Raw genomic sequence first — 13,264 nt, 5'->3', positions numbered from 1 at the left:
TAAATCATGCAATATATTGTCTTTTGTGATTGGCTTCTTTCACTTGGCATAATGATTTCAAGAAATCTGAACCACTTTTACTAAGTAATCAATTGTCTTTTAGAAATTCTCTTTGACATTGTCTGTATTTAAATCCACCTGCAGTCCCAAATTTCTCCATTTATATGAAAGAAACATGTATTTTTTCTCAACATGTTTGCCCATATGGTTTCTTGGAAGAGAAATGTGTTTTTCTTTGGGTGGGTCTAAAGGAACACAGGCCAAGGGCCATGAGGGGATTTGGAAATGCTCCCATCTTCCCCATTATGTCCCATCTAGCCCCCCCACTATAATCAGGATCTTGTTTTTTAAAACATCTTTATTTAGTCATAATTCAGGTGCCATGTAATTCACCCATTTAAAGTATACCATTTAATGGTTTTTAGTATATTCACAGAGTTTTGCAATCATCTCCACAATAAATTTTGGAACATTTTCGTCACTCTGGAAAGAAACCCTGTAACCATTACCAGTCACGTCCTATTCCCTTCTACCCTGCTTCTCCTCCCAAACCATGGCATCCACTAACCTACCTTGTGTCTCCATGGATTTGCCCATTCTGGGCATTTCTTATAATGGAATCACGCAAAATGTGGTCTTTTGTGATTGTCTTATTTTATTCAGCCTAATGTTCTCAGAGTTCATCTCTGTCGTAGCATATACCAGTACTTCATTCCTTTTTATGGCTGAAAATATTCCATTGTATGGATGTACCACATTTTTAAGATCTGTTTATCAGTTGATGAACATTTAGGTTTGTATCCAGGATTCCCAAGACAACTCCCAAGTTCAACGATTTGCTAGAAGGACTCACAGGACTCAGCATATAGTTGTGCTCATGAATAGGATTTATTACAGCAAAAGAATCAAAGCAAAATCAGCAAAAGGAAAAGTGCACAGGGCAAAGTCTAGAAGTGACCAGGCACAAGTTTCCAAGAGTCCTCTCCTATAGAGTCACTCAGGGCACACTTAATCCTCCAGCAGTGTGTTGTGAGAACATATGAGAATTGTCTATCACTGCTTGTACCGTAGCCTTGAGCTTAGTGAAAACCGTATGCGACATTGTGAATGCTACTTATTAGAAGCTCAGTGCCCAGGGTTTTTATTGGGATCTTGTTATTTAGGCACCCTATGGTCAGCATGTACCCAAATTCCAGACTCCCAGAAGGAAAGCAAGTGATTGGCATGAACCACAAAATTTTATATTAGTGGAAGGAAATTTTTAACAGCCAAGTTCCCAGATGCCAAGTAAGGGGTCACCCTTGAAAGCAGACCTTTCTAAAGCTAGCAATCTCAGGCCTGCTCTGTTAACATTTTTCTGTACCAGGTTGTTTCTTCTTTTTGGCCATTGTAAATAATATGCCCTTTATCTGGCTGAGTTCAGTGAGTGTTTTCATTATTAAAAGGTGTTGGATTTTGGGCCAGCCCGTGGCTCACTCGGGAGAGTGTGGTGCTGACAACACCAAGTCAAGGGTTAAGATCCCCTTACTGGTCATCTTTAAAAAAAAAAAAAGCGTTGTATTTTATCAAATGGTTTTTCTGTCTCTATTGAGATGGTTCTTTTGTCTTTTATGCTATTAATATGGTGTATTATTTTTTGGATCTTAAACCAACCTTGCATTCCTGGGATAAACTCCAGGTCATGGTGTATAATCCTTTTTATATGTTGCTGGTTTAAGTTTACAAGTACTTTGCTGAGGATTTTTGCATCAATATTAATACAGTACATAGGTCTATAGTTTACTTACATGTCTTTGTATGGTTGTTTTCATGGGGTAATACTGGCCTCATCGAATGAGTTGGGAAGTATTTCTTCCTCAATTGGTGTTAATTCTTTAAATGTTTGTTAGAATTAACCAGTGAAGTCCTGGGATTTTCTTTGTGAGAAATTGCTAATTACAAGTTTTATCTCTTTGTTAGTTATAGGTTTATTCAGTTTTTCTGTTTTTTAATTTTTTGCTAAATCAATGTCAATCATTTGTGTCTTTCTAGGAATTTGTCCATACTAATCTGTTGAAATACAGTTGCTTGTAATTGGTTACAGTTGTTTATAATTCTTCATTTCTGTAAAGTCAGTGGTAATATCCCTTAATTCATTTCTGGTTTAATAATTGGAGTCTTCTCTCTCTTGTTCCTGGTTAAAATTTTGTCAATTTTGTTGATCTTTATAAAGAACAACTTGTAGTTTCATTGATTTTCTCTATTATTTTTCTACTTTCTATTTCCTTTATTTCTACTCTAATCTTTATTATTTATTTGTTTCTGCCCACTTTTAAGTTAGTTTGCTCTTCCTATTCCAGTTTCTTAAGTTGGAAATTTAGGTTGTTGATTTGAGATTTTTTTTTTGTCGATATATGCCTTTATAGCTGTACATTTCCTTCTAAGCACTCACTGTGTTAGCTGAATCCCATAAGTTTTAGTGTGCTTTGTTTATCTTCACTTATCTCAAAGTGTTTTTAATTTTCTTTGTAATTTCTTCTTTGGCACATTGGTTATTTAGGAGTGTGTTTTAAATTTCATCATATTTGCATATTTCCCAAATTTTCTTCTGTTATCTATTTCTAAATTTATTCCATGTGGTCAGAGAAACAAACTCTGTATATTACCAATCCTTTTAAATTTGCCAAGTCTTGTTTTATGTCTTACCATATGGTCTATACTGAAGAATGTTCCATATCCATTTGAGAAGAATGTGTTATTCTGCTGTTGTTGTCTGTTAGGTCTATTTGATTTATAGTGTTGTTTCAGTCTTCTGTATGTTTGATCTTCTGCCTAGTTGTGTCACTCATTAACATATTGAAGTCTCTGTTATTATTGAATTGTCTATTACTCTTTTCAATTCTGTCAGTTTAAGTATTTGGGGGCTCTGTTGTTAGGTGCAAACATTTTTATAACTGTTATATCTTCCTGATATTTACCCTTTTATAAGATGCCCCTCTTTGTCTGTAGTAACAATTTTTGTCTTAAATTCTATTTTGTCTGATATTAGTATAGCTGCTTCAATTCTCTTTTGGTTACTATTTACCTGGTATATCATTTCCATCTTTTTACTTTCAACCTATTTGTGTTTGAATTCAAAATGTGTCTCTTGTAGGCAGCATATAGTTGGATGGTGTTATTTTGATCATTCTACACATCTCTGCATTTTGATTGAGTTGTTTAATCCATTCACATTTAATATAATTGCCACTAAGGTAGAATTTACATCTGCCATTTTGATATTTGAACACTATATGTCTTATATCTTTATTCTCCTGTTTTTCTATTATTTATATTTTCTTTATTAAATCGATTTTTTAGGGTACCATTTTAGTTTCTTTGCTTTTGCTTTTACTATGCATTTTTAGTTATTTTCAGTAGCTGCTTGCTCTAGGATCAGTATCTACTTCAGATTTATATTAAATTTCAGTGACATATAGAAACTTTACTCCTTTATGGCTGTATTTCCTTTTCCTCTTCTTGTGCTATTATTATACATATTATGGCTGAATATGTTAAAAACTCAAGAATACATTTTTGTAATTATTACTTTACATATTTGTGTATCTTTTAGAGAAGTTGAGAAGAAGAAAGGAGAGCAAGCATATATTTAGAGAATTTATCATTTTCACCTTCTTGTTTACTATTTCTAGTCCCTTCATTTCTTCCTGTGGATTCAAGTTACCAATGGTAACTTGAATTTACTTACTCCACTGCCCTCTTATGCTGTTATTATTAAATATGTTACATTTCCATAGGTTATAGGTCCAATGATACAATTATATACATTTTTTATGCAATAGCTTTTTTAAATCAGGTGAGAGAAGAAAGGAGAAGAAATATGTATTTATACTGTCTTTTATAATTATCTATGTAATTACTTTTATAGGTGCTTTTTGTTTTTTCATGTGGATTTTAATTCCTGCCTGGTATCAGTTGGTTTCAACCTGACAATCTTTTTTTAGTATTTCTTGTAAGACGAGTCTGCTAAGCATTGAATGTTTCTCAGTTTTTATCTGTCTAGGAATGTCTTTATTTCACCTTCATTTTTGAAAGTAGTTTTACTGGATGTAAGATTGTTGGTTGACAATTTTCTTTCAGCTTTTTGAATGTTACCCCATTGCCTTCTGTCCTCCATTTTTCTGATTAGAAGTCAACTTTTAATATTATTTGAGTTTCCTTGTACATGAGTATTTGAGTTTCCTTTTTCTCTTGCTGGCTTCAAGAGTTTTTATTTGTTTTTGTCTTTCAGAGTTTTGACTATGAAATGTATGGGTGTGGGTCTCTTTGCATTTATCTTATTTTCAGTTTATTGAGCTTATTGAATGTGATTAATGCTTTTTATAAAATTTGGGAAATTTTAAGTCATTATTACAGTATTTTTTCCACTTTTTTTCTCTTCTCTCATTCTGGTACTCTCCTTACACATATTTTGGTGCACTTAGTGCTGTTCATTTTTTTATTTTATTTTTTTTCACATCAGTCTATTTTCTTTTCTTTTCTTCTTCTTTTTTTTTTTTTTCTTATTCCATCTGTTTTTGGTTTTTTTGTTTTGCTTGTCTTTGTTTTGTTTATGGTGGCTGGCCATGACAAGGATCTGTCATGACCCTTGACCTTGGTGTTATAACACCACACTCTAACCAACTGAGCTAACCAGCCAGCCTCTCTATCAATCTATTTTCAAGAACACTTATTCTTTCCTATTTTCATCTCAAGTCTATTGTTGTGCCAGTGTAATTAATTTTTAATTTCAGTTATTGTATTTTTCAACTTCATAACTTCCCATTTGGTTATTTAATTATTTCTATCTCTATTGATATCCTCTATTTTGGTACAATATTGTCCTCATACCTTCCTTTAATTCTTTAAACATAGTTTCCTTTAGTTCTTTGAACATAATTATAATTGCTGCCTTTGAAGTCTTTGCCTGCTTAATCCAACACTTGGGCCCCTTCAGAGGCTTTTTTTTTTTTAACAGATCATTTCAGATAATGTATTGTAGCAACTCTGAATACTGATATTCACCTCTGAGGATTGTTGTTGTTTGCTTACTTGCTTGTTTATTTGTTTAGTGACTTGGCTGGACTAGTTCAGTGAAGTCTGTTTCCTCTGCAATGTCACTCCTCAGAGGGTGCAGCCCTGAGCATGCATAGAATCTCCCTGACTACCAGGGATGACTGTGGTTTTAGCTGGGCTCTCTTTGATTGTCTTTTTTTCTCACCTTCCCATTAAGGTCTGGATAGTCTACCACTATTGATATCACACACAGCGGTTAACTTCTACTACTTGCTAGCACTATTATTTTTGACAGTGCCCTGGGGCAAATTTGCTCCATACTCTGATCCAGTTAAAATCCAGCCCTTTTGAAGTTGCCAGATGCTGTCAATCTTTAAAGCTTGCTCTGACTGTAGAGGCCTTTTCTTAGCTTTAGCTGTCTCTTTACCTGAATCTCTCTGTTAAACTTGTAGTTGGTTTACTGCTTCACTTGTTGCTATTGTGGAACTACCAACTTTCTCTCAATTTCTCACCCCTAAGGTTTCCACTGTTTTCAACCATGCCCTTAGGCATGCTCTGTCCCAAATAAAGTCATTCTCCTTAGGTGGAACTGGGGAGCTCTCTGTCTTATGGGCTATCTCTTCCCTCTTTGCATGACCTCTGTCCCCAAGTGGACCTCTTCTCCCATACTGGTACACCTGTACACACACAGGGCACTGAGTTGAGATGGTAGCCCCTGGTCTTCTGGGCTTGCTCCTCCCAGTGTGGAACTTTTTGCTACAAATGAGGTGGGGTAGGAGCAATCAGGGCCCAGTATTCTCAGCCTGCTACAACTGGTATAGACCTCCCCACCTATAAGTATGGGAAGGGTGCCCCAGTTCTCTTGGCCATACCTGCCTGGAATAGAACTGCTTCAACATGGAGCTGGGCTGGGGGAGGGGAGAAGTTGGATGAGAGATGCCAGCAGCTTTCCTCACCAGGTTAAACCAAATTTCTAGACTAGGAGCACTGTCTTCTTGGCCACATATGCTCAGAGTAGAGTTTCTGTCACACTGAGCTTGGGGGATTGGGTGGGGAGAGCAGCTCCTGGCTCAAATAAATGCCACACACTCACTATTCTTAGTGAGATTTAGATTTTCTTGTATAAATGTTTCTCCATTTGCCATAGGCCCTTGACACCATTTCCAAAAACTTGAGATGGTTGTTTATAAGATAATTTTCACCAATTAAATCATTGCCCCACTGGGGAGAATGTCCACAGAGCTCCTCGCACTGCCATTCCAGGAGTATCTTTTGCCTTCATGATTAATAATTCTGTTATTCAGAGGAGACTGGTAGGAAGCACGGGCTTCTGGCCTGGTCCCTTAACTCCAAATTTACAGAAACAGAGTCAAGTTACAGAACTCTAGATAAGGGGCCGGCCCGGTGGCGCACTGCTATAGTGCGCCGCTTGGGAGCGTGGTGGCGCTCCCGCCGAGGGTTCGGATCCCACATACAGACCAGTTCCCGCTCACTGGCTGAGCGAGGGGCGGGAGCAGCACCGAGGGTTGCGATCCCGTGGCCGGTCCCGATCCAGTACGGGCGCGACACTGAGGGTTGCGATCCGTTGCCGGTCACGAAAAAAAGACAAAAAGCAAAAAAAAATTAAAAAAAAAGAACTCTAGATAAGGCCTTTAGAGAGAGAAGCAAATATCACAGGGGGAAGAGACTTAGGGTTGCTCAGTGATAGAATAAACCCCAAAACTATAGCACTCATCTTCAAATAGGACTATCTAATTAGTGACCTGGATTTAGAATTAGGTTTAAGATGTTTATCCTCCCTACTGGAGGCAGTGTATAGATACGAATGCATCATAAACTGAGATATTAGAGATCAAGAGTAATGTTAACGTTCTTTGCTCTGGGTTCAAGTCAATGGTTTGATCCAGTGTGGACACAGGTTAAAACTGTGGACTGGGGCAGGCTTCTTTTGTCCACCTTTCCTGCCTGCCCATTCTCTAGAGCACAGGGGATAAGGAGTCAGAAATCTTGTGCTTTCTCTACTAGCAGAACTCTTCAGAGAAGCTGTTATTTCACTAATAAAATAGTGATGCTGTCCTTTTCTCTCCAGGGCATTTTTTAACCATTTTCAGAAAGATTTTTAAAGTAAAAATTCTGCGAATTGGTTCACAGGTGCAGAGGAGCCTGCCTGATCAGAGCTGCTCTGAATTATGCCATAAGTGTCACATGATGCATGCTGTGGCTCTTTCTGTTTTTCTAGTTATAAATAAGAGGGTTTGTCACCGTTTGATCACATGGCTGCTTGTGAATAATATCAGGACTACTGTTCAAATCTCATGTTAAAAATTGTTTTTGAAATCTGAAAACACAGTTTTTAAAATCCCTCGTGCTCCAACCAACTTAAACCAACCCCCCTTGTACCTAATTAATTCCTTCATAATATTTGAGTCTTTCATCTTGTCAATATAATACCCAGAGTTTTCAGATTATCTTCGTTAGCTGCTTGCCAGGCATGTGTGCACCTTTAGAAACTCTCACAGTCAGGCTGGCGCTGTGTCCAATCACATTCTGTCCTTCTATGGTTTCCTGGGAAACCAACACACATCGCTACTTCATATCACACAGGAAACTTATGCAAAAAAAGACCCTGCAGCATTTCCTTTTTGTCAATAACTCTAATCCAGTAAAATACATCCCCATTAAAAAATAATAATGTCATATAAATAATAAACAGAGCAGGCAGCAGGAGGAAGAATGGCATTTTAATACTGTGCTTTCTCAGGGGGGCAATGGCAAGGTCTGAGCTGGAGTCAGGAGACCCTTTACTAGCTCTGCCTGACATCTATTTGTCACATGACCCTGGATATGTTCTCACTTCTCCTCCCTAAATGAAGATCAAGAAGCAAAAGAAGCCTCTCTTTTCTCTTGTCTCTGCTTCTTTCTGCACACTGGAGTTGTTCTCTCAAACTGGCTTTTGGAATCATTGGCTAGGTCTATGGGCATTGGCCACTCAAGGCTCACAGCCTCCCTGCTTTACTCCCCACAGAAAGAACTCTTCCCTTCCAGATTCGGTGTGAAAAATCCCAGGGTGAGACTCTGATTGGCTCAGCTTAAATCACGTGCCCACCCATTAATCAGTCACTGTTTTCTGAAGTGAGCCATTCAGCTCATGTGACAGGGAAGTGTGGCTTTCTTCAAAGAAGGGGTTGGGGCCCAGACACAAACACTGGAACATCACTGTCAGCTGGACAACTCCCAATTTGTGTCTCCTGCCAGGGCCATTTATTAGTGGCACATTATTATGTCATTTGTCACAGACCCCTCTCTTGATACAATAGGACTTTTAGATCTTTGGTTGAGAAAATACATAATGATATATAGCTATTAAGGAGTCTTGAATGAAATGGTATTTTATGAATCACATAGACACATATTTGAGTGTGGGGCATAAGATATATTCATTCTCGGGCCAACCCCCATGGCGCACTCAGGAGAGTGCGGTGCTGGGAATGCAGCGGCGCTCCCACCACGGGTTCGGATCCTACATAGGGATGGCCGGTGCACTCACTGGCTGAGCGCGGTGCGGGCGACACCAAGCCAAGTGTTGCGATTCCCTTACCGGTCACAAAAAAAACAAAAAAAAAAAAAAGATATATTCATTCTCGGGCCAACCCCCATGGCGCACTCAGGAGAGTGCGGTGCTGGGAATGCAGCGGCGCTCCCACCACGGGTTCGGATCCTACATAGGGATGGCCGGTGCACTCACTGGCTGAGCGCGGTGCGGGCGACACCAAGCCAAGTGTTGCGATTCCCTTACCGGTCACAAAAAAGACAAAAAAAAAAAAAAGATATATTCATTCTCTAAGCAGTTCTAAACATAGTCTTAGAAATGTGGACTCCACGTGCCCTTCCAGACTGCCCGTAGGTCCCACCTGGTCATGAAACCAGCTCCAGGAGAATGGGGTGGACAAGGGTATAAAGAGAGCAGAGAAATGCCCAAAGGGTCATAAGTGGATGCTAGACGGGTTTACTGAAACAAAATTGATAACATGCAGTCCTACTAAATTTGCTGATTTCTCCACCAGTAAGAGACTTGATATAAAACCCATCCACATAAACAGTCTTTCTCTACCTTTTATAGAACTGGGGTTGAAGATATCCCCTAACTGTTACTAGAAAGGCTTTATTTCTGCCACTTTGGCTGAAGTAACAATGCTGGGTCTAGCCCCAGTCTGGCCCTAGCCAGTATGACCTTGAGAAGGTCACTTATACTTGTGAATCTCGGTTCTTTCAGACACAAAATGAGGAGATTGAATCCAGCCACCGCTCCTCGGTTTTCCATATGCGTATCCCTCCTGGTAGGGGAGTTCACTGGGGAGGACCCCAGAGCACCTGAGGAGGTAGTCCGAGGAGGGCGAAGGTCTCGAATCTTACACTGGATCTTCAGATGACGAGGAACCCTAACCCCAGTTTGTGAAAACTGGAACTAAATTGCTGTCACCCATTTCTAACCGTTCTGTGAATTTCTCATGAGATAAAAGATGCCTTCAATGTATTTCAACGTGTTCTTTTCCCTGAGCTTCGGGAAATTTAGAATCAAAGTCAGCGCCTAAAGAAGTGACAAATCCAATTCAGGAGCTGATAACGTAGATTCTTTCAGCTTCTCTCGGATGATCTTCGTTCTCTTTTCTTCCTATCTTAGTTTACACAGAGCTTTACCTTGTAAGCCACCCCAAGGCCTCCAGAAAACAGATGAAGAATAAATCTTAAACAACAGCTACAAATACAGGTCCCTGATCTCTTAACTGAAACCTTTGAGGCCAGATACATGTAGGAATTCAGCATTTCTCAGGTTTGGGAATATACCGTATGTAATGTAACATCTCCATTCGGGTCAGGCCAGCATTCCATGACCAAACATATCAGTATTTCTGCAGTAAAACATGAGAATATTTACACTAAATAGCCTCCCATCAGTTCAGCTCAGGGTCAGCTGCCAAATTAGCTCAACCCAGGCCAGGCTTCACCACCAAATCAGTTACAAAAAGAGCTCTTGATTTTCAGAGCATTATGGGTTTTGGAATTAGGGACAGGGGATTGTGGATCTGTTCAACTGATGCAGAGGAGACGCCTGGAGCTAGGAAGAAGTTCCATGTGTGCAGAGGCAACTGACCCTCAGGGGGCTGTGAGCTCAGGCGGGCGCTCCTACCCTGCTGGCCTCATCTGTAAAATGGGAATAATAACGCCCACATCAGAGGATCCTCCTGCAGTTGCAAAGATTATGCAGGTGGATCGACCTGGTGTGTAATAAACATTCACTAAAAGGAACCACTAGTACGCTTATTACCATCGTACGATTACGGAGAAGCTGGGTGCTCTCTGCATCTCAGTGTGTGTCTGGAGAAGCTGGTTTTCAGCCCTGCATTTAGATGAGTTCTGACTAAGTAAAAAGCAGAGGAACCACAGATGTATTCAGCTGCTCACAGTTGATTATGCCGTAATACAAACAGTTTACATTTAATGTTCTGAAAATTCTCAAATCTGTGACTTGCTGTTACTTTCATGTAAATATTCCAGTTAGAGTTAAATTTTCAGTCTGTGTCCAAAAATCCCAGAAGACTCTGGCTCCACCCTATGTATATGAGGGGCTTCTGCACAGCCTAGAGGCGACTGGTCTCACAGGCTTCTAGGACAGACACTGACTCCCCAGCTGCAGGCCAGTGCTGGTTCATGGATCAGCTTCCTGCCTGGGTGCTGATGTGGGTGATTCACTCTCGGACTGTCAGATGAGGGGAGCAGCCACCAGGAACAGCAGCACTCATAGCACCAGAGACCCTTTTGTTTTCTGAGTCTCAGTATGGACTCCATGTAAAATGAGGGAAAGCAGTGACTTTCCCGCCCCCACACCCAGCTGAGGACATTAGTCACACACTGTAGGAGGAATTGGTCTAGCATTTTTACTTTTGAGAGTATTTGCATTCTGAAAGAGGTGCTGTGACTGGCACAGGGGCCCATAACTGGGGGTGTGGCTGCGCCTTCCTAACATCCACCAGATGCCTCCACATTGTGCCAGCAGCTCCCAGCCTGGCCTCATCAGAATCCTCCAGGAGCTTCTAAAAAATACACATGCCCAGGCCCTACGCTAGAGCCTCTGGATGAGGACAGCTGGAGCCATGCCCAGGATCTGCTCTCTCAAAGCCTCACTGGTGATTCTCAGGTGGCATTTCAAGGCCTTTCACTCTTTAATCTCCCCCAAACCCCCAGTCCTCTTGACACCCTCTGGGGAGGGAAAAAGGGCAGGTATGACTGACCCTGAGAGAGATAGAAGCACTGCAGCTTGGAGTGGAGACTGCCCTGCCAGACCCATCAGCCAAACACAGGGGATGGAGCAAGACAATGCTGGTCTCCAAGCCAGGTTCTGTCATCCTGGCAAGGTGCCTTGAAATGGAGAGGCTTTGCACAGCCACAACTTCCTGTTCCCTCCTTGAACTTGAAATGAAAGGCTGGCCAGCCACCATATTTACAGACCCAATTTTGGCAGATCTAAGGTGTCAGTGGCCTTCTGGCCACTGGTGGGGTGGGGGGCGGTGGGGCCTGCTGTGTTTTCAGAGGGCTGGGAAGTGTCTTAATGCTGGTCCCAGCAGCAGAACCTGGACCAGCCTGCCAGGCTCTGTCTCAACCAGGTGACTCCCCTAGGAGCTCAAGAAGCTTCCAGGACCCACAAGTGAGTGTCCCACAGTGGGATAGTGCATCTAGGAGGATATGGTACTTATCAGGGAAACTGGGAATCCTCCACTCTCTTGGGAAAAACTCCATTTCAGCCTCCATTTTCTTCTCTGGCAATCCTTCCAATGACTTAAAATCGACCTGAAAAACCATAAAATAGAGTTTTGCGTTAAAAAAAATGAACACAGAAAACATGTGGGCTAAATGTTTTTTTTTTTTTTTTGTCTTTTGTCTTTTTTCCGTGTCCGGCAACGGATCGCAACCCTCAGTGTTGCCCCCATACCGGACCGGGGACCGGCAACGGGATTGCAACCCTCAGCGTCGCCCCCATGCCTCGCTCAGCCAGTGAGCGGGAACCGGTCTGTATGTGGGATCCGAACCCTCGAGCAGGAGCGCCACCGCGCTTCCCAAGCGGCGCACTATCCAGTGCGCCACCGGGCCGGCCCAGGGCTAAATGTTTTTAATGGAAACTGATTTCTTTTATAAAAAGAAAAACAACCCTTAAAGGAGCTGAGCTTCAAACATCCATGAGACACCCAGTGCAGCTTTCCATAGCCATGTGGTTGAGGGATCAGATCTTCCAGTGCCTGGGGGAGGGCTAGATAGAAACATAAGATGCTATGGCTTATCTAGGCATCTTCAGTTTTCGGCACCCTCCCCTCTGAGATCTCCATGGATGTGATGCTACCTGGTAATTTGGGAGGGGAGGTCACAGAGGATACACCCCTCTCCTCACCTCCACACCTGCTCCAGATCCTTTCTCTCAGATCTGGAGCAGCCTACATCTTAGTCTCAGGCAAGCCAAAGGGCTAGATCTTCTTGGAGCCATGTGGACCTCTCCTGGGTCAGGAAGGGTGTGTAGACCTCTCCTGGGTGGAGAGGCTGCGTAGACTCTCCTAGGGCAGGGATGCACAGGGCTAGATCTTCTTGGAGCCATGTGGACCTCTCCTGGGTCAGGAAGGGTGTGTAGACCTCTCCTGGGTGGAGAGGCTGCGTAGGCTCTCCTAGGGCAGGGATGCACTGTGGACGTCTCCTGGGTCAGGAAGGGTGTGTAGCCCTCTCCTGGGCTGAGAGGCCCAGCTCTGCTCCAGGGACCATCTGGCCCACAGTGAGGGCTGGGGAGCAGAGACTCAGGGGCAGCTGAGAAAGTGCATTGTCCTGTCTGGCCTCCAGAGGAGATGCTGAGGGGCGAGGGCTGTGGGGCCTGGGGAGGTTTGTTCTCTCCCTGCATGGAGGGTGAGATGGCTTGGGGTTGAGGAAGGGAGAGGGAGCAGAGAGGGCAGGAAACAGTTGACACGCACCCCCCTCCCACGCTGGGCGACTCATGCCGCTCCTGCCGTCGGTCCCCGCGCTCCCACTGCCGCTTTCCCTCCGCAGGCCACCGACTCCGACTACGAGGACGCGCTGCCCAAGCACTCCTTCGTCAACCACTACATGAGCGACCCCACCTACTACAACTCGTGGAAGCGCCGGCCCCAGGGCGGCCGCGGCCCGGCGCCGCACAGGTACGAGGCGGTGGCGGGGG

General features: G+C 42.6%; 1 protein-coding gene across 1 annotated transcript in view; it reads left to right on the top strand.

The window, feature by feature from the left end:
- Nucleotides 1–13,264, top strand: part of LOC103595738 (protein sidekick-1-like) — a gene marked incomplete at its 5' end in the record, with an annotated part of 238,324 nt that overhangs the window by 220,264 nt on the left and 4,796 nt on the right. Inside the window, one exon of the mRNA XM_008579197.1 lies at nt 13,117–13,244. Within this exon, the coding sequence (XP_008577419.1) occupies nt 13,117–13,244 (128 nt within the window). The remainder of the gene's footprint in view (nt 1–13,116; nt 13,245–13,264) is intronic.

This window comes from Galeopterus variegatus, unplaced genomic scaffold, assembly GCF_000696425.1.
Source record: "Galeopterus variegatus unplaced genomic scaffold, G_variegatus-3.0.2 Scaffold1829, whole genome shotgun sequence".
NCBI classification, from domain to species: domain Eukaryota; kingdom Metazoa; phylum Chordata; class Mammalia; order Dermoptera; family Cynocephalidae; genus Galeopterus; species Galeopterus variegatus.
This window is presented reverse-complemented; position numbering and strand designations above follow the sequence as displayed.